The following is a 23,053-nucleotide window of genomic DNA, read 5'->3' on the forward strand; positions in this document are numbered from 1 at the left end:
AAAGGGTTTCATCTTCAAGGAATTCATGGAAAAGACTGACAAGTACAGGTTTCTGGTAATTGACTATACTGCTGAACTGAATGAATAAGCATTTTCAGAACTCTAATGGAAAACTGATGAATTCATAAAAGTGCTAACAAAAGATCAAGATGAAAATAAAATTAATTACATGGGACTGAGTGAACTGATGAGGATGATTATAATTTTTTTGACTTTGAATTTAAAAAATGGCTCTAGCTTGTAATAAAATCACATTTAAACACATCAGTTTATAACAGTATTATTTATAATAGCAAAAAAATCGGAAGTGACAAATATTGAAAATACATTTCAATGTCCAATAAATAATGGTATATCTATTTAGTTGACTTTGAAAATGGTCATTATAAAAACACAATAATATAGAAATCATACAGAATACATTTTATATACAATAATACAGAAAAAGAGGTTAGGATAATACAATATTAATAATAAAGATAACTAATACTTATCGAGGGCTTACTGTATGCCAGGCACTGGTCTAGCACCTCATGCACAGTATTTTATTTAATCCTCACAACCCTGTGAGGTATGTATAATAACTATCCCCATTCTTATTTTTTTAACATCTTTATTGTAGTATAATTGCTTTACAATGGTTAGTTTCTGCTTTATAACAAAGTGAATCAGCTATACATATACATATATCCCTATATCTCCTCCCTCTTGCGTCTCCCTCCAACCCTCCCTATCCCACCCCCTAGGTGGTCACAAAGCACTGAGCTGATCTCCCTGTGCTATGCAGCTGTTTCCCACTAGCTATCTACTTCACATTTAGTAGTATTTATAAGTCCATGCCACTCTCTCACTTCGTCCCAGCTTACCCTTACCCCTCCCCATGTCCTCAAGTCCATTCTCTATGTGTGTCTTTATTCCTGTCCTGCCCCTAGGTTCTTCATAACCTTTTTTTTTTTTTTTAGATTCCCTATATATGTGTTAGCATATGGTATTTGTTTTTCTCTTTCTGACCTACTTCACTCTGTATGACAGACTCTAGGTCCATCCATATCCCCAGTTTTAGAGATGAAGAAACTGAGGAACAAAGAGGTTCATTAATATGCACTATCACTTACCATGTTAGTGAAAAAAGCAGAGTATAAATATAGCAGAAGTGTTCCTATGTAGAAAACTAATGAATACATTAAAAAACAATACTCAATAGGAAGGTATAAAAATGACAAAAGCTACCACGTTATAGTGGCAAATTTTTTTTCTACTTTTTAAAAAATTGTGGAGGCCATTTAAGAACATAATATTATATATTAAGAAAAAATAATTTTATAGTGAAATTCACAAAACATATATACAAATTTTGTACATAGATACAAACTTTTTAAATTAAGTACAGTTCCAGCAATTCTAGCAATATATTCTATTCAATGTATTCTATTCCTCACTCTCTTCACACACTGCACACGAAGAAGAGATAACCAAATTAATAATTGGAAAAGTATATCAATTAAGTTCAGGGGCTTCCCTAGTGGCACAGTGGTTGGGAATCTGCCTGTCAGTGCAGGGGACACGGGTTTGAGCCCTGGTCTGGGAAGATCCCACATGCCGTGGAGCAACTAAGCCCGTGCGCCACAACTACTGAGCCTGTGCTCTGGAGCCCATGAGCCACAACTACCGAAGCCCACGCACCTAGAGCCCACGCTCCGCAACGAAGAGTAGCCCCCACTCGCCAAAACTAGAGAAAGCCCATGCACGGCAAAGACGACCCAACGCAGCCAAAAATAAATAAATAAAAATACATAAATTTATTTTAAAAAAAAAAGATTAAGTTCAGTTCTAAAAAAAAAACCCAAATTCTCAGCTTAAACAAAATAAAAACGTATTTCTTTTACAAACAAAAGAAGTCTGAAGGTAAACAGTCCAAGACTGATAAGGCAGTCTGATAAAGTTGTCAAAGGATCCAGGATGTTTTCAGCTCACCACTATGCCATCCTTGGAGCATGGCCCTCATGCCCCCATCCTTAAGGTCCAACCTCTGAAGACATCACATGATATGTGTTCTGTGTAGCAGAAGGGAATAAGTGGGGAAAGCTCACCTTTTAATGAAGCTTCTGATAAAACATATCACCTTCCACTTACATCTAATGGCCAAAACTAGTCACGTGTCCACACCTAACTGCAAAGAAGACTAGAAAATAAGGTCAACTGAATTTTGTTAATACAAAAGGGGGGCCGTATCAAAACTCCAACATTTTTTCCCATTTTTTATAGAAATGGAAAAGCCAATCCTCAAATTCATATGGAAATGCAAGGGGCCCAGACTAGTCAAAATAATCTTGAAAAATAAGAACAAAGTTGGAGGACTCACGCGTCCCAATTTCAAAACTCACTACAAAGCTACAGTAATCAAGGCTGTGTGGTACTGGCCTAAGAAGAGACATAAAGATCAGTGGAATAGAACTGAAAGTCCAGAAATAAACCCATATATTTATGGCCAATTGATTTTTGAATAGGGTGGTAAGTCCATTCAGTGAAAGACCTCTATTTCAAACCATATACAAAAATTAACTCCAAATGGATCAACAACTTAAGAGCTGAACCATAAAACTCTTAGAAGGTAACACATGGCAAAATCTTTTTTTTCATTCTTTTTTTAATATTCTTTTCCATTATGGTTTATCCCAGGAGACTGTATATAGTTCCCTGTGCTATACAGTAGAGCCTTGTTGTTTTTCCATCCTAAATGTAAATGATACTGGATTTGGCAGTGACTTCTTAGATATGGCACCACAGGCACAGGAAACAAAAGAAAAAATAAACAAACTGGACTTTCTGAAAACAAAAAAAAATTTGTCCATCAAAAGACAATTATCAACAGAGTAAAAAGGCAACCCAGAGAATGGGAGAAAATGTTTGCAAATCATATATCTGATAAGAGATTAATATCCAGAATACATAAAGAACTCTTACAACTCAACAACAAAAAAAAAAACAACCTGATTTAAAAAAATAGACAAAAGACTTGAATAGACATTTATTCAAAGAAGATATGCAAATGGCCAATAAGCACATGAAAAGATACTCAACACCGCTAATCTTTAGGGAAATGCAAATTAAAACTACAGTGAGCTACCATTTCACACATACTAGGATAGATACAATGAAAAACCGTAAAATGCCAAGTGTTGACAAAAATACAGAGAAACTGGAACCTTAGTACATTGCTGGTAGGACTGTACAATGGTAAGCTGCTTTGGAAAACGGTTTGGCAGTTCCTCAAGAAAAGTTAAACACAGAATTACTGTATGACCCAGAAATTCCACTCCTGGGTACACACCCCAAAAAATCAAACAGATACCTGTACACCAATGTTCGATGCAGTATTATTCATAATAACCAAAACGTGGAAATGACCCAAATGTTTGCCGAAGGATGGATGGATAAACAATGTTGCACATATACATACAACGGTATATTATTCGGTCTTAAAGATAAATGAAACTCTGCTACAGGCTACAAAAAGGATGAACCTTAAAAACATTATGTTAAGTAAAATAAGCCAGATACAAAAGGGTAAAAATTATATGATTACACTTTCATGAAATATCTAGAATAGGCAAATTCACAGAGAAAGAATAGATTGCAGATTACCAGGAGCTGAGGGGAGAAGAAAACGGAAAGTTATTGCTTTATGGGTACAGAATTTCTGTTTGGGGTGATGAAAAAGTTTTAGAAATAGACAGTAGTGGTTGTTGCAAAACACTGTAAACATAATTAATGTCACTGAATTAAATACTTAAAAATTGTTAAAATGGCAAATTTTGTTATATATGTTTTGCCACAAAAAAAAAAAAACAAACCCTTAAATAAAAAGAACGGAGACAGGAAAATGGGGGAAACCAGAGGGATTACTGTTTTCCGTCCATCTCAGGACAAACACATACATGAATACACACACACACACACACACACACAAACACACACTCATGTGTAGTAAGTAAGAATTTCAGGCAGCTGCAATTTTCAAGGGTCCTTCCCTCCCCAGAGTTGTACCATGATTCCAAACTCATATATATTTCCAAGGCACTGGTAACAAGGAGTATTTAGAGCACATCCAACACATATACACAAACACAAAATAACCGTAAGTTAAGTTATGACCAAATAGCACCAGAAATGCAACCACTATAATTGTGTTCACTCATCTTGTATTATTTTTTTATAGTAACAACCTAAAGAAAATAGTACTTGTTTAAATAATTTGTCTAAACACATGAATAAACTAGATAATTGCATTTGTATAGCCATTTCTGCTCTAGCCTAAAAACTCAAAGGAAAATTAGTCAAAACTAAGCTGAGCTAAACACATTGGTTATCTATAAAACTCCATATCCAATATAATAGAAGAGAATCAAATAGGTACAACTCTTTACATTCTGGAGGCTAGTATCTTCTACAAATGGACAACCTTTAAAGTAAAAGAAATATAAATCAAGTGAAACAAATATAGTGAAAGTCCTTCTGTGAAAGGACAGTAGTAAACAACCAAACATTTTCTTGGTATTTCTCCATAAAGCATTCCAGATTTTCAAAACAAGAAATTCAGACTCCAATACAATTTGAGTCACACACAGAGAATTTTAGGAAAAAAAATTAGTTAAAACAACTTTACCTGAAAATTCTTAGTGTTAATAAACACTAAACAATTGGGGCTTTTTAAAATCTAAATAATTTCTATTTCAAAAACTATATAGTCCTGGAGCTTCCCTGGTGGCGCAGTAGTTGAGAATCCACCAGCCAATGCAGGGGACATGGGTTTGAGCCCTGGTCCAGGAAGATCCCACATGCCGCAGAGCAACTAAGCCCGTGCGCCACAACTACTGAGCCTGCACTCTGGAGCCCACGTGCCACAACTACTGAGCCCGCACGCCTACAGCCCATGCTCTGCAACAAGAGCAACCACCGCAATGAGAAGCCTGCGCACCGCAACGAAGAATAGCCCCAGCTCGCCGCAACTAGAGAAAGCCCGCGCACAGCAATGAAGACCCAACACAGCCAAAAATAAATTTCTTTAAAAAAAAAAACTATATAGTCTTACAAAAATTATCTTTGTATATTTCAGAATTGAAATGTAAATTAGATACTGCTGTAAAGGAAATATTACTACTGCTAGGGGAAAATTCCTTTATCATTTTCAAATACTAGGTATATTACATCATTTCCTTTTACCTCTTTCTTTTTTTTAAATGGGATGGTTAAAGTTATATTTTTTAGTAGCATACCTAATTGAAAACAAAATATACTAGATTATCATAAATATTTCATTCTAACCCTAAATAGCTATTTTAAACTATGGAAGTTGCTCTCTAGGAACTCTAGTTATATCTACTTTAAATTCTTTTGATTCTAAGTAAAGGCATTAAACCTAGAAACTAATAAGTGATCACCAATTTAAGATATAAATTTTAATTTATGGCTTTACTATTTTTAATGTTTTCTTTTTTCCTTTTAGATGAAATGCAACACTAACAGAATTTTTTAAGTATACAATCAACAAAAGAAGTTACCGACAATCTGGAAAATAAAATAAAAATGACCTTGAACAGCAGCGGTGCAGTCAACAAAAAAATCAGGAGAATAATCTCTAATGCAAGGAAACAAAGTATTGCAAAATTGTTTAGTCGTTTGGGCTGCTATAATAAAATACCACAGATTGGGTGGCTTATAACAACAGAAATTTATTTCTTACAATTCTGGAAGTCAGAACTCCAACACCAAGGTGCCAGCATGGTTGCTTTCTGTGTCCTCTCATGGTGGAATGGCTCACAAGCTCTCTGAGGCCTCTTTTATAAAGGCACTAATAATCCCGTTCATGAAGGTTCCATCCTCATGACCTAAGCACCTGCCAAAGGCCTCACCTCCTAATGCCATCATCTTTGGGGGTTCAGATTTTAACATATGAATTTTGGAGGGACACTAACATTCAGACCACAGCAGCAATTCAATAATAATTTGTTTTAGGGTGTGTTTTTCAATATGTATCGTAATGTTCAAATTAAATAATGAAATCATTCCCTGAAAACCTGACCAGGAGTAGTTAGAAAGCTGACCAGTTTTCCACTTAGTCCTACTGCTCAGCAACTCCCTGAAACAAGCTTCCCTTAAACTCAGCCCTAAAACAGAAATGAAAAGGACAGCTCAATTATTTAGGCTTCAAAAAATTTTCTGTGAGATATTAAAATTACAAGAAGAATCTCATTTAATATGAGGCATTTCCTTGCATTTACAAGGTCCAACATGGATTTCAGAAGACTCAAGAGCAGGTGAGTACTGTTAAACAGAGCTACCCTGCAGCTGTGTATCTGACAAGTGTTCTGATGTCTGCTCTCACAGTACCTGGTCGCTTACTAGTTTATAGAAGTGACAATTTCATCCATAATTCATAACATTTGTGTAATTTAGTCTTTATTGCTCTGTTAGAGTTCTTTGTTGTGTGTTCAATTCCATAAACATTGAGTATTATGCGTGTGCCTTATGTAACTTTAGAAGGATCTGTTTATCATTAATGTAATTACATAGAATTTACCCTACATAGCTTTTTCAAGAATAAACTACCTTTTCCTACGATAAATCAAGACTATTTATAAATTGCCACCTATAAGAACAGAGCAATCACTAAAGAAGAAAAACAGACTGATCTGCTCAAAGACAAATTTTAACTGATAAATTTTAAATCTTCTATTTACTGTATCCAGTTTTCAGCTCCTCATTTAAAGACTTGGAAAAAAGTTTGAAAATGAGGTCAATGAGGAAGGATTAAAGGAATAGGGACTTCATAATTCTTCAAAAACTAATACTATTTTTTAAGTTTTCATGTTTATTAGTTATTCATAAACACAGATTCAATTGCCAATTAAGGTTCAAGAAAAACACCAGGCCCGAGTTAAGTACCATCACCCTCACCAAAAATCTTTTCCTTCCTATACCATCCTCCCAATATAGTTATAGCATAATTTTAGTTAACTCAGTATTCACTGGTTCCACTACTGTAACCATGTAAATTATTATTTTCCTTTCCTACGCAAATTTTTATTTTTCTTAATCACTGCTTTCTCATTTGCTTCACTTTCCAAGCAAACCCAGACTCTCTCCAAATTTCTAAATCTCCTCTCAAGATGTTCAATCACATCAGATATTAAAGTCTCTCGGGGAGATTTCTGCACTGCCTCTTATCTGGGCTGATTGACCTCTATGTTTGGTGCAAAGCAATCATTCTATATTCTCTCTTCACCATCATCTTAGGAAATCCTTTCTTCTCTCCCCTGTACTGGATCTCCTACTAGGGGATATCTTATATTTCCTCATCTTAATTTACTCTGTTTAGTTGGGGCTAGAGCATCCAACTCATCAGTTTGCCTATGGCTCTCCTGGTTTCAGCACAAGTCTATATACTAAGAAATTCCCTAGTCCCAGGTAAACCTGGATGGTGGGTTACCCTATTGGGAGTCCAGAGGTTGCAGAAGGTAAAAAAATTTATTTATTTATTTTTTTTTTTTTTTTTTGCGATACGCGGGCCTCTCACTGTTGTGGCCTCTCCCGTTGCGGAGCACAGGCTCCGGACACGCAGGCTCAGCGGCCATGGCTCACGGGCCCAGCCGCTCCGTGGCATGTGGGATCCTCCTGGACCAGGGCACGAACCTGTGTCCCCTGCATCGGCAGGCGGACTCTCAACCACTGTGCCACCAGGGAAGCCCAGTAAAAATTTTTTGAAGACTTGCAGGTCTTAAACTGTCCTTATCCCGCCTTCACACTTGACTGAGAATTTGGATGGTTACAGAATTCCAATTCGGCAATCATTTTCCTTCAAAATACTAACATTGTCTTCTAGCTTCCAGTGTTGCTGCTGAGAAGTCCAAAGCCTTTCTGATTCCTGATCCTTTGTATTTTCTCTTTGGAAACTTTTTGAGTCTGTTCTTTGTCCCCAGAGATCTGCAAATTCCACAATGAATTGGTTGTAAATCTTGGTATGCATCTATTTCCACCCCTTGTGCTGGTATTTGGTGGGGACTCTTTATCTAGAAACACGTGTCCTTCAATTATAGAATATTTTCTTGAATGATTTCACTGGGTTCCTCCCCTCTGTTCTCCCTATTGGAATTCCTATTACTCAGACCTCTTAAATTGGTCCTCCAATGTTCTTCTTTTTATCTCCTCTCTTCTATCCCTTTGTGGTTTCTGCTGTATTTTCTGAGAAATTCTTTCTTTTATCTTCTGGTTCGTGTACTGAGGTTTTAATTTTAGCTATCACATTTTTAATTTTTTTCATTCTTTCATTTTCATTTTTTTCACTGTTCCTTTTTTTTTTTTTTTTTTCGGTACGCGGGCCTCTCACTGCTGTGGCCTCTCCCGTTGAAGCTCACAGGCTCCGGACGCACAGGCTCAGCAGCCGTGGCTCACGGGCCCAGCCGCTCCGCGGCATGCGGGATCCTCCCGGGCCAGGACACGAACCCACGCCCCCTGCATCGGCAGGCGGACTCCCAACCACTGCGCCACCAGGGAAGCCCTTCACTGTTCCTTTTCATGACATCCTGACTTACTTCATGGTTCTTCTCTTATCTGTGAGAATATTAATGATAGTGTTTTGTTTCTGAAGTCATACTTTCTCTGCAGAGTCTGTTTCATGTAAGGTGCTTTTTTCCCGTTTTTTGTTTGTTTGAAGCTGTATCTTGTTTATTATAGGCTTTCTTCAGATATCTGACAATCCCTGGTTTTATATTAGGAATGAGAAAATGGAAAGATGCTCTGAAGCTCTGAATCTTTGGGTGAAGCCCACTGATAATGAACTGCACTGAAGTGTGACTACCTGAGCCCTTTACTGAGGAATCTCTGATGTATCTGTATCTTTAGGCCTTTCTTCTTGGACTGGTCAGATTCTTCAGAGAAGACTTTTCTGATCTCTTATCTTCGTGATAAAGGCCTAGTTGCCAACTTTCTGGGAGCCAAGCAAAAGTATATAAACATTTATTTACTCTCCTGTTTTCAGTATGAAATGCCCATCCTAAACTGTGCCTAACGTCACTCAACACAGAGAATCTCTGTCTTACCGAAAATAGACATTCAGTCTTTGTTTGGGGAGGGAAGACAGGAGCCAGCTGGCATGTAGCAGGGGAAGGGCTCTAGAGTTCCTACTGCTTATACAACAATTCAATCAGTCCTCCACATTTTAGCTCCACCTGTACCTCAACTTTCACAGATTCCTGACAATACCAATTTCTAAGACTTTTAAGCATTCTGCCAAGTCAAGGGGATAGGTCCTAGCTTACACTATTACTGACTTAAGACTTGACTTTCTCAGATCTGCTAAGTCAGCAGTTATCACCCATCTACATGCTTTTTCAGCTTCCAAAATTTCACAGTATCCTCCCATGTTTTTCTCATCCTTGAAGATTTACGACTTCTTAAAAATTCCTTTACCATAGTTTTAGTGGGGCTGCAGAAGAGAATGAAACTAATTTGTGTGTTCAATTCATCATCACCAGACTATGCTGGACACTGTTGCAAATAAGGTTAAACACAGACTTAATGTAAGAAAATTTTACCTTTAAAAATTGGAGGCTATTTGCATTTTATCTTATTCCTTTAAACAGTAGCACCCTCTTCTCCTTACCTTCACCCCATAAAATACTCATTTATAGATTATCAACTGCTTAGGGAGGGGACTATGAACCACTACTTATAAGAAACCTCTTCTGAAATAAAGCAGGATACATCAATGAAGAAAGAAATCCATGGAACAGTTAAAGAATAATCAAGTAAAAGATCTGATTAGTAGAAGAGTCAACACCTCATTATAGCTGGAGGAAAAAGGTAAGTGTGGTACAAAAGGGCAGCACAAGAGAATCTGGGGGATAATAGAACTGCTTTGTATCTTGACTATGGTACTGGTCTACATTTGTCAAAACTCATAGGATATATACCAAAACAAATGAACTTTACTATATATAAATTTTTTTTAATGAAGTACAGTTAATTTACAATGCTGTACTAGTTTCTGCTGTACTATATATACTATATATACTGTACTATATATATATAATTTTTGAATAACTTTAAAAAACCCTTTAAGGTAAGAATGGGAAATATAAACAAAATTATATACATACATATATATATATATATACACACACATATATGCATACATACATACACATATACCATATATATGCCATTAGGAGGAATAGATCAAAGTAGGAATGGGGGAAGAGAAGGCATCGTGGATCAGAGTAGGGTGTTGAAGGCTGAGCTGAATGAAAAGGATATCCACATAAAAGAGCTGCATGGCATCACTTCTGGGATATTCTTGCCAAAGATGTATTATCATGTATTATCATGAGGAAACAAACCCAAATTTAGGGTTTACTTCAAATGCTGCAAAATAACCAGCTGGCAATCTTCAAAAGTGTCAGTCATGAAAACTGAGGAAAATCTGAAGCCCTAGTCCAGACTGACTGACACTAGAAGGCAGGACATCCAAATGCAACATGTGATTCTAAACTGAATCCTTTTGCTATAAAGGTATTATCAGGACAACTAACAAAATTTGAATGAGGTCTAAGGATTAGATGATACTAATGTACCAGTGTTAATTTCTTAATTTTAATAATTGCATTGTGGTTATGCAAAAGAATGTTACAAAATACACACGAACATATTTGGGGATTACGGTATCAAGTTGGCAATTTACTCTCCAATGATTCAGAGGGGAAAATATTGTACTAGCAATTTTTCTGTACATTTCAGATTGTTTCAAATTTTTTTAAATAATAAAAAGATTAGAAACATAGACAAGGACCATATCCATATGCCATGCTAAGGAGTTTCAATGTCATCCTGAAAGCTATCAGTAGTCACTGTAGGATATTAAGCAAGATGTTGACACGATCAAAGTTGTAACCATTTTTTAAAAGTTCTACTAAACAAAGGCCCTTGGATATGTAGGATTCCCAATATTTTCAGGTTAGGTGCACATGTAATACTGAGATTATAAGTTACTTAGCATTTAAAGGAGAAACAAAAAGCATGATTAATAAGGTCAACAAGACCCAGGAATGTAATCCATTTAGATACATTTAACATAGACAAGTGAACTGAGCAGATGCACACAGAGGTTGAACAGTACCAGGATAACTCAAGAGCTGCTGTAATTAATTGGGGTTACCACAGGAACACAGGTAAAAGAAACAAGTATGATCACACTTAATCACAATTTACAGCAATGTAACACAGCAAGGAACGCCTGGAAAAAACTGTCAACTTAGCACGCATCAGTCAGAAATGGGGTGACACATTACAAAGGCATTCAGGAAAAAGGCAGAAATAGAAATCACACTAGACTGGGGAGTATTATTATGGTTTTAACCATAAACTCTAGGAAAATCTTTATAAGTACAGAAGATGAGAAGCTTTACGATATCATATCAATGTGTCAGCTGCACCACATACCTGAGCTTTTGGTCTGTTTTTAAATGTTCCTTGGTTATGATTTTTGGTTGGGGCAAGGCCATAAATAGCTAGCAATACAATCACAAACTGGGGCTCTAGCCACTGCTGGTTTTTCCTAATCTTTTCAAACAAATATTTTTTTAAATCTCAGGACAGAACACTTCTAAGTAAGTGCATGACTACTTTTAATAATATCTGAGTCAACTTGGGGCGTTAGCCACTTCCAGTAAACCAGGTATTTAAGGATGGGATTCTTGTTGCAGCAGGGCAACATTGCTTTGACAAAAAAAACCTCTCATAAAATTAATTAGCTTTGTTCTATTTCACTGCCATGACAGTCTGTCTCCCAAATTCTATACCAGCGCAACGGTTAGAGAGAGAACTGGATTAAAAAATGATCAATTGCTACTGAAAACAAAAAATCACTAGGTTAGCAGGAGCATCTTTACAAACCATGAACTACACACATAAATATAAACTCAAAGGCATGTATCAAGTTTTATTGTTCTTTGTCTATAAACACATACTTACCCAATGCAGAACTCCACATTAACCTAGTACATACTGCAGAACTGCCTCCTAGGTGATGCAAACAGAAGTGCTAAAAAAACATTAAACACGGAAAGGATAAAGGCAATTCATTCAAACCTCTGCCTTTGGAGTTGGATGTGAACTGTGATAATATTCAAAATACAATGTGATAGAAGAATTCAGTAACCACTTTCTGAAATATAATTAATTTAAGAGCTCTGACACGGCCTATGGATTCTTAGCGCACACCAGCACTTCCCAAACTCTGCCAGCTATCCTCATAAAAAGGGTTCCAGGGCTTCCCTGGTGGCGCAGTGGTTGAGAGTCCGCCTGCAGATGCAGGGGACACGGGTTCGTGCCCCGGTCCAGGAGGATCCCACATGCCACGGAGCACCTGGGTCCATGAGCCATGGCCGCTGAGCCTGCGCGTCCGGAGCCTGTGCTCCGCAACGGGAGAGGCCACAACAGTGAGAGGCCCGCGTATAGGCAAATTCTAGGTAAAACAAAGTTAAAGAGGTTTCTGTACCACAGAACTTTTGAAAAGTGTTACTATGATAATGTGCTTTGTAACATACAAAGAGGGATGCAATAAGTACTATTTCCCAATCTTACATATACACTGAACTCCTTAATTTTCAAAATCTTCATTTATATCTATTGAAACATAGTTTAGGAAACACTAGGGTATACTGTGGATTTTCTTCATATTTACTGTCAGTCTACAACATGCATTTATGGGTGCTGCATAATCTTTAGTCCACAAAAATTTCTAAGTGAATGACATATCAATAATTTTTCATCATTATTTTAATCTTCTGAGTTGAGGTCTAGAATTCCACCACTGATTTGCAGGTTGGAGCTATATAAATATAAAAATAAATCATAACTAGCCATTTCACAATATTTGCTGTTGGTGATGAAAAGAATAGGCATGGGCTTAATATTTACTGAAAAACAGTTCAGAACTACACAACATTGTAAAGTAACTATATTCCAATAAAAATTAATTAAAAAAAAAAGTTCAGTTAATAACAACAAAATGTTCCAATGCAAAATATCCTGAAAGAAGGAATAAGATGCTGTTTGCATAGTCACACAGGGAAAGACATCTCCGATGCCAATATAATTCAATAAAATATTATCAGTAAGCTATGAGTATGTTTGTTAATGGTGAAATAAAGTTATTTACATCCCTGTATTAGTACAACTATACATTTCAATTAAACTTTACCAAAAAATAGCATTTTATCTTCCTTTATCATAAGGCCAGATAGAAACTTCAAAAACAGAATGAGAAGCCTCTTGCCTTCTGAGATGGCCCACACTCTGTCTATGGAGTGTGCATCTCCCTGAATAAACCTTCTTATCATTTTGGGGAAAAACAAAAACAGAATGAGAAAAAAGCCAACAAAATTCAACTATAAATCACCAGAAAAAGAAAATCCTAAACCAACTTTCAACCTTTTGGAAAAATAAGCTATTACTATTATGCCAATTTTTCACTGATGTTAAAACAGACTTAGGTTAAGTAACTTGCTTAAATCACCCAGCCAATGATCAAGGGAGTCAGTCTGAACCCAAAGTCCCTACTCTTTTCCAGTTATTATAGGTTTAGAACAGAAATATTTCAGGTTGAGGTATTCCACTTGTAGATCTTCACCATGGAAACTCTAAGTAAATTTAATTAAGCTTTATCACTATGAATAGAAAAAACTGACTAGAACATGTTTTGGTTTTTTTTTTTCATAAATTAAGCCTACAGTGATGTGTATGCAATCTGAAATAAAACCAAAATTTAGTAAGTGATTGCACGACTGAACTAATTCACAGGTATTTTTAAAAGATTGTTTTCATCCACATAAGTAGTCTTTTCAAGCATAATTAGATTGGGGGTGAGAGGAATAGTGCTGATGGGGAAGAATTAAAGAGAACAATAAATGTATGTCAGAAGAGAGAGAAAAAGACTAATTAATTTATGCTATAAGCTATTTATCTTTAAAATCAAGTCAAATTATCCTCTAGTATTATCTTCCACCTTAATACTCAGAATAGAAATTTATGGTAATCACAGAGTTCTAATTGCTCACATAGTGTTGAAACAGCACCAATTATATATGGTTTCCTCTTTAATAAAAGTATTGTATATTCTGGCTTCTTTAAGCTCTACATAAACAGGTGCTGGCACTTGAAACCCATAGTTTCACAGTTACAAATAATAATAAAGTTCCCACACTAATCCAAAAATCTGAAACCAACAGCCTAGCAAAAAACATTGTAACCTTAGAAAAAACAATACTTAACACTCTGAATTGTAAAATTGCATGTCCATGATCTTTTCCTCTGAAATATCACAAAGTAATGAATAACATTATTTCACAGACAGACAACAGTTTTGCAACATGTTACAATTAAAGTAACTAAAGCTGCAAAAGATAAGGTGAGAATTTCTGAATTTGTTGTGAATGCCTATACTTGAAAAGCAAGTTTAATTAGAGCAAGAAAAGGTCATAAACAGAGACTTGTCAGTAATTTCAAGGACTTCAGAGGCTAAAAGCACTGGTTCATTATTTTATCTAATTTCATTCTACTTTATAGGGTGCTTTTCCTGGACGCAAATGTTCACCAGCCTCACACATGTGCTACTCCGCCATGATTAAGTTTATCTGTGACTATCACACAGAAGACAACTGAAAGTCCACACCACTAAGTAAAACCTAACTTACTCAGATTTGGATTTTCTCTCCAAACCACACAGTGTTCCAGGCTTTCCCTAAAATTATCTCTTTCTAACCCTGAAGACACAAGGGACACCATGACCTCATATTGAAAGAGCATTTCCCAAAGGGTGTTCCATGGAACACTGGTTGCCATCCGTCTTCCTCAAAACATTATAAATTCTAGGATAACCCACAATATTTTTAATGTTTAATTTTGTGTAAAAGTTTCCCAAATTTATTTACCCACACAACCCCCCCCCCAAAAGCACCTATTAATATCCCATGGATTTCCAGAACACATTCTGAAACTAGGGAGGGGGCTAAAGAAACCCTAACCCCAAAATGAACCATCGTTCATATGAGGAAGAATTTAGGGGCAAATAGTGAGATTGGAAAGTGGAGAGCCAGGTCTCTGAGCCTCCTGTTAACCAATGAAAGCTGAAGTGCTACTCACCTCTAGCAGCAGATAAAGAAGCACTAGAATTGGGAGAGGGGTGTTAGCCAATAGAGGCTAACAGCTACTAATTGGAAAAAGTGGACACTGTAGAGAGGAAGTATGGAGCAACTAGCTGGGAAGAGCAAACCTGTTACTCTGATCAGCATCAAAGGGGAAAAAAGGAAATCCCCTGGATCTGGAAAGGCGTTTTATATGCAGTGACAACAAAAGACAGTCATTCATATGTCTGGGATGACCTATACTTATAGTGTGGGTCATTTCCAAGAAAAAAGGAAAAATCTTTATGGAAAGAACTTCTTGACTCAAGATACAGCAAAAGCTGTTGAGCAATTCTTCACCTTAGCTACTGAAAACTTGAAGTCACCCCCACTGGAAGTTTCATGAGTAACAAGGGATGAGAAAATCTATGGAACTAGCAGATCCTTCTCACCTGCATCTACTCTAACATTCATCTGGAGTAATGGGAAGGCATAAACAAAAAACTACAACCAATGTCTAAAGGTCATATCCCTCATGTTTGACAAGTTACACAACTTTTACAGTTAATGGAAGTCAATATCCAGGAGCCCAAAGTCAGAAAAGGAAAAATGTCAAAAAAAAAGGAAATGAACCATCAAAGACAAAATCGAGTGAATTCCACTGTCCATTAAGTTCTTCTAAATTAAAAATACTCAATTATTCACGAATCAGACTAAAGTAGCAACCCAGGAAAACAGTATATTCATGCTCATTTTCTCCTTTCTCCCCTCTCCCATTCTCCCTCCCTCCTTCCAAGTATCCTGTCACTACCTAAACTCCTTTCTTTTAAATTCTTCAGTCTGTCCCAAATTTAATCATGTGTACTTTTTGAAAAAGGGAACTAGGTCTATAATTTTTTCACTGTTAAACAGTGAACATGTTTTAGCGTCATCTACACTAGAATTCAAACTCTTCTGCTTCCAATCTTCGGTAAGAAATGTAAGAAAACATGAGTTCTGTATAACAATATTTATTCTTTCAACACATGATGTACTTGATATATTCTAGTATACTTAATTTTTTAAATGCTGGTTGGACTTAGTAAATTGATTCTAAAACCTATCAAAACCAATAGGATGAAAAACAATGAGCAATATATACAATATACTGGCAATAAGTGTACATGAATAGAAAAGGGTTTGGAAGAATTTTTTTTGACTACCATAAAAGAGTAGCAGAATAAAATATTAATTTGTAACAAGTTCAGTTCTTTTACCCTAAAATAGCCTGGGCTTACTATCTAATATTAACCAAGTCCCAGGAATTATGGAACATTTCATAAAATTCCCAACACATTATGCTACGTGTTTTTACACTGCTATGTTAAGGTATGCCTTACATTTCCATATGAAGTAAGTTCCTAAAATTATTAGTGTTATTCCTGACATCCCTGTTCACACTCATGGAGCAGTACATCCTTTAAAAAAGAGAGAAACAGAATGGAAATGGAAAAATAACAGCCATCACTTATTGCCTGCTTCTATCATATGCCAGCATTGTGTGAGATCAAATAACTGTACTTACTATCACTCTTAGAAGAGACTAGATTATTAGGTGACTAGTATGAAGGAAACAAATGCCCAACCTATATTTCTGGTGACATTTATGATGATCCTAATTGAGGACTTAAATAAAAATAAACCTAATCATGTGTATTAAATGAACTTTTTGGTAATTTGGTATGATTAATAAATTCTACTCAGGAAAAGCTAACAACGAGGAACAACATAAGTGAAGAACAAAGAAAAGATTCAGATTCTTCTAATCAAGGCATCATCATCTCACTTAAATGACCCACATATCAAAAGCATGAATAAGCTTTAAAACTACTCTAATAAAATGAAAAGTTTAAACCACAGTACCTGCTGATGTACTCTAGTAACAAGTTTATTAGTCATTCAGACTATTGTGTGTGTGTGTATACACTGAATAAACTATAAAATTACTGTTGTTTAAGGATAATTTAAATGAAATGTTATAAAGTCCAAGATTCACAAAGCATCAAAATACAGTTGGCCACATACAGATAGTTCTGCATTTCTTTTTTTGTATTGAGTAATATTATCTTATGCCTATTTTTTAAGTAACTTGGTTAAGAATTCCCTAAAATTCTGATTTTCCATTTCAAAGTAGAAGATAACCAATTCAATGAATAACATATTCATTTAGTCATTACTAGCAGATTAGCTTATAATGTAAAAGTTATTTTTACTTCTACAGCTCTACTGTAACTTAACTCTAGAGTCACACTACTGATAACAAAACTTTTATTTTATAAACAAAACATACAAACCATAACCACTTCAACAACTTAAAAAACAAGGACAAAACAATCTTTCAAAGCTTGTTGTATATAACAGGAAAATATAATAATATTTAATAAAAATAATAATCCTATTAAATTTAAAAGTGATATATGGCCTTAAGGCACTCTTTGTCCCCTTGCTCTATTGCTCAGTGACTTAATCCCCTCTTCCTCTCTAGAGCTCTACTTGTTTCCTCCCTCAAGCCATTAGCACCAAATGCAAGCAGTGCTATCAAAAAAAAGAAAAAAAAATCTAACTTTGAATTGTCAACTTTCTTACTGTCATGATACTGTAATGAGCGAAACATTAACTGTATCAATAGAAAAGTGAAATGGTCCATAACTAGGAATAAAGTGAAATTGATGGAAATGAAGCAAGTCAGAATCTTGCTGACTTCATTTTTAAAAGTACCATCAGCATAAAAATAAGGCATATCTAGATGACACTTCCATTCATATAGACAGCCAAACAAATATACATCATGTACTAGTATTTAACCACTACAGCTCTTCTGTTGCAAATATTGGGTCTTTTAAAACTCAAACTAAAAATTGTATCATTTAAGGCAAACCTAAATTACCAGATTTAACCCCAACAAATAATCCCTTTCAATTTCCATCACAGACGAAAAAAATAATATTTAAAATATTAAATTGAGGTCAATTCACTATCTGGAAACTTCCTTAATCTAACTTGTTTTTTATATAATGTTAGGTAGTGAGAATCCAATAGGACATTTCCCCAAAATGTAGTAATCAGTTGATCTATTTCAATAATTAAATGAGGAGACTGGCATTCTTAAATAACCTAAATTCTCAAAAAACTTAAAGATAGTAAATACTAGTACTCATGATGCACTTCTTGACAGCTTTTTCCATTCTTTCTTTCCTTCCTCCTTACCCAAACTTCTATGGTTGGTAACTCCCACTTTCAAGACCTCACACTCCAACTTAAAAACGCCTAAGACTTAACAGACACTGCCTAGTCCCAAAGCCTACAAAATAACTGCCTAAAAATTCTAGTCTCTTGTTCTTTATTACTGAGAAACACAACAGGAGTTTACTTAAGAGAATGTATATTTTTGTTACATCACACCAGACTTCTAAAAGACAAAATATGAAGGATACTACTAAAACATAATTTACTTTAAAATTGTGAAAAGTCCCTTGCTTGAAATTGTTTAAAATCTGCTGATAAAAATAAAATGTATTTGGCCAAACACTTATTTGACTTTTGGCTTATTTGGCTTAAATTAAATATATACAAATAAGGGTTTTTTTAATACAGATATAAGAAACAAGATCCAAGAAAACATATTTAGTGGGAAATATATATAAATTATCCTGATAATACAGAAAAATATCTCATAACATAAATGTAAATTCTTAATCACCAAAAGGCAATTGAGGATATAGTTTTTTATCATATTTTTAAATTACATTTACAACTGGGACATACGAAGAGTTCTCCCACCATTTTGCAGATGAGAAATAATAGATATTAAAATGACAATCATAATCATAGACTAGAGTATCGCTATGAAACCATAATTCAAGAACTGAATCTCTAAAAGTATCAAAATCTTCTCCTTAAATCTTAAAAAAAAAACTAAAAATTTTCTAAATTATTAAACATGAGGTGTAAAACTCCACATCCTTTATAAAATACTTTACACATAAAAATAAGGGACATATATTCACATATCCAGTACCAAAGTCAAAACTGTTTCATTCTTAAGAGAGCAGTCTCTTGAAAGATCATTTAGAATTCTTACATTCCCAGTATGAGTCTAGTAATCTGTTTTTAAAAATTATTCTATTCACATTTCATATATATATATATATATATATGTTTTTTAACCCTTACGACATCAAGTTGCTAGAAAACTTCTGATACTGACAAATTGAATAATTAAAGTTATGATGTGTAGGCAATCTTGAATAAGTGATTTACCTGACAAACGAATTTTTAATAAATTTCAAGTCAAAAAAACGAAATAATCACCAACTGACTTTTACTTCAGAAAAATAAAGGTTTACTTGGAAACAAAGACATTTTAGTATAAAAACTTTCCAACAAACTCAAATATTGGTATTCCAAAGGTACAAAATAACTTCTTTAGCTAATATCCTTCAAAAGTCAAGGTACCAATGTAGGTACACTGCCATGTACTATACACAGTATGGTATGTCATGATGTGTACTCTTCCCACAGAGAACTGGTGGATGTTGGAACTTGCTCACATGTAACATCAGAAACAGAACTTAAGCCAAGCCTTCAAGCTTGAAGGTCACATGGAGCATTTGCTCTCATCATTGATTTACTCCACTACCTAGCTCTTCTAAATCACATCTATATTTAGAAGAATGAAGACAAAAATTTAGCCAGTTTAGGTTTGAATTAAATTTAGAGTAAATCTAACTCTCAGGCAGGCAGGAGCTGCTCCCAAACATTCTCTACCAAATACTATCACAAAATTCTTAAACTATTTATGTCATCTTACAAACATGACAATTTTTGGCAAGTCCGTGTTTAGTAATTTCCTTTGCTTGTACTATATAGAGATGTGATAAAACCCACTGATGACCACCTTCAAGTTCCTGTTGACCTAAGATATTTTAATATCTCCTCCCATTTCCAGAGTGATTTCCAAAGCCTGGGAAGGAATGTTTCCACTAATAAATATCTTTCAACTGAATGCCTGTTATACCACCACGCTCTCGGCAAAGCGAGCAATAATCCATTTTTGCCCATCACAGAATTATTCAAAATCTCTTACTGCTGACCAAAAGACATAAGTTCTTCCTCATAAGTCCCACATTAAATCTAGGCAACACTAGAGGGGTGGGATAGGGAGGGTGGGAGGGAGGGAGACGCAAGAGGGAAGAGATATGGGGATATATGTGTATATATATATATATAGCTGATTCACTTTGTTATACAGCAGCAACTAACACACCATTGTAAAGCAATTATACTCCAATAAAGATGTTAAAAAAAAAAATCTAGGCAACAACTGAGTAGCATGCTTTTACTCTTGGGAAAATATTTACTGAAAACTACAAAAAAAAAACCTTGAATAATTGGTGTCCACTCTTTTATTGTATATATATTTAAACACATTATGTATAATGTATTTAAATACATAATATATATTGTGTAAACACAATATATATTTATATACTCATTACAGAGAGTTTATCATGATAACTCTATAACAATTAAACCATAATGACTAGCTAAAGAGTTTTTTATTTTACATACAAACTTACCCCATTCTAGGTATTCAAGAATGTTCTTCTCTCTTCTCAATGGAGAATTATTGCATTCATCATAAAGGCAGATGAGGATATCCAGTAACGTTTCCACACTGAAGCACTGCCCATTGGTCTGAGCGGGTCCATCCAAAATAAACTGCTCCAACTGCCTCAAACGCACTTCTCCAGACATGTTTGCTTCAACTTCTGCTGGTTTTTCTTTCAATTACTGAACCGATTTTGACGATGATTATTTGAACCTAAACTTGAAAAGGTGTGGTTTTAAAAATAAACCACTTGTTATTCAAACAACTGTCATGCAATGCCGGTGCTGAATTCAACATCCAACACACCAGTAACCTCACTTAACTGAAGCGTCTTCTATTTCACACATATACATATATTTTGAGGGAAAGTTACCATAAAATATATTTAAAACATTTTTAAAAGAATAATACAATTAAATCGTATATTTAAATAAAATAATTAAAAAGTACTGAGAACCAAAGAGTCAACACTTCTTTAAAAAAAAAAAAAAAACTCTTCTCCTTCATTCAAAATTCAACTCGTGCAACATAATCCTGAAACGAATCCAGTTGCATCATTAATGAATTAAGTCCGATCTGCATCAGCAATTCACTTCCCAAGCAGAAGGAAAATCGAAAAGGAAGGAAAAAACCAGAATGTATATAAGGGGGAGGGAAAACCAAAAATTCTGCTGCAAATCCTCCCAACCACCACTTGGATAACGCATCAGCGGCAATTTCTCCGGAGGGAAAGGGAGGGGGCGAGGTCCCTGAAGCAGCCCCTCGACTCGGAGCACGCCAAGCCTTCCCCGGAGGAGGCTTTCCCTTTCTCCTCCCGAGGTCCTTCTTTTTAAGGCTTTGCAGTTAGTCCTATTTCCAACGGATTCCGATGAAAACTCTTCATTTTTCTCCCCGCTTCTCCCAGGGGCCTGACTGGCTGCGGGCGGCACTCGCCCCCGGCTCCGGGAGCGGCGGCTACTCGGCCGCCCGAGCCCGCTCCATGTCGGTGGTCGCTGGGCCGCCGGCCTGGGCCGCGCCGGGCGCAGAGCCCGGTCTCCCCCACACCCGCACCGCGGCCGCCCACCCGCTCGCCCGCCCACACTCCCGACGCCCTGGCGAGGGGGTGCTTTTCTGGATTCAAAGGACACGGACGGCAGCAACTGCGGCGGCGACGGCGCGGGCGGCTCCGGCAGCTAGTTCTCCCCCTTCTTCACACCCCTGGGTTAAGGGCATCTTTCCCCCGCAAAGAGGGGAGCGGCCGAGGCGCAGGAGGAGGGGTTGGTGCCGCTGGTAAGGAGACCAGAGGCTGCCGCAGCCCGGCTCGCAGCCACTCCCTTCCTTTCCCTCCACCCCTCCCCCTCCTTCCCCGTCCTCTCGCGCTCGCGCCCTGGGCTCCGCGAGGCTGCTCCAGGCCCCGCCGCACGCAGGCGAAGGCTCGCCGACGAGTCCGGATCCAATATGGCGGCCCCCGCCCCCCGACACGCGCGCACCCGCCCTCTGCCTTCCCCGCCCCCGCCCCGCCCCCGCCCGAACCCAGCCGGCGCGTTGAGGTCCGGTTCTGCGGCCCCGCAGAGCCGAGGCCAGGCCTTGGGGGGCGCGCGGGCGGGGGCCGGGGGCGCGGCGGCTGCACCACCCCGAGAGGAGGGTGGGGACGCTTCGGCTGGAGAGGCTGCGGCTGCCGCAACGTGGAATGCAGGGATACGGGAGGACTGAGGGAGGCCGCGGCGGCGGTGGTGACGGACGGTATGGAGGCGGGAGGATCCAGGCGCGGGTTGGGAAATGCGCCACCGCCTCGCCGCCGTTCCCGGTTCTTCGAGGCTTCTCGTAGGGAATCGCAAAGCGGGGCTTCCTCCGGTCCTCGGAGGCACCACCCGACTGGCACGTTTGCTAAGGGGGCCCAGAAGCAAACGGCTTTAGGCTTCCAACAGATCTGTAAAACACAGTGCTTTTCTCACCGCCTCTTACCTGCGCGCTACCCGCCCCCCAAATTCAGTTCTCAACAACTCCAAAGTAATTTTCTGGGTGTCCAGTTACACCACTTCTTGTGTCATTTCCCGGGACAAATACACTAACAGACATGTACGCGCTACCCTCCAAGTCCTGAGTGTGTGTGCGAGAAGAACAACTCTCCATGTCTATTCCCAAAAGTTTCCCTACGTAGAGCACAGTGTTTTCTCCTCCGGAACTATTCTAGCTGCTGCCTTTATCCCCAGCCTAGGTTACCACCTACAGGGGATTCAACCAA

General features: G+C 37.2%; 1 protein-coding gene across 7 annotated transcripts in view; it reads right to left on the reverse strand.

Annotated features, from left to right (window-relative positions):
- The window catches only part of CDC42BPA (CDC42 binding protein kinase alpha), a 328,619-nt gene extending 306,465 nt beyond the window's left edge, over positions 1 to 22,154 (reverse strand). For all 7 annotated transcript variants that reach the window (XM_082834424.1, XM_082834427.1, XM_082834423.1 and 4 more), the window contains exon 1: positions 20,798 to 22,154. In XM_082834424.1, coding sequence (XP_082690550.1) covers positions 20,798 to 20,975 — 178 coding nt within the window. In that variant the 5' untranslated portion in view covers positions 20,976 to 22,154. The remainder of the gene's footprint in view (positions 1 to 20,797) is intronic.
- Positions 22,155 to 23,053: the final 899 nt, after the last annotated feature.

This window comes from Leucopleurus acutus (assembly GCF_964270905.1).
Source record: "Leucopleurus acutus genome assembly, chromosome: 2".
NCBI lineage: Eukaryota > Metazoa > Chordata > Mammalia > Artiodactyla > Delphinidae > Leucopleurus > Leucopleurus acutus.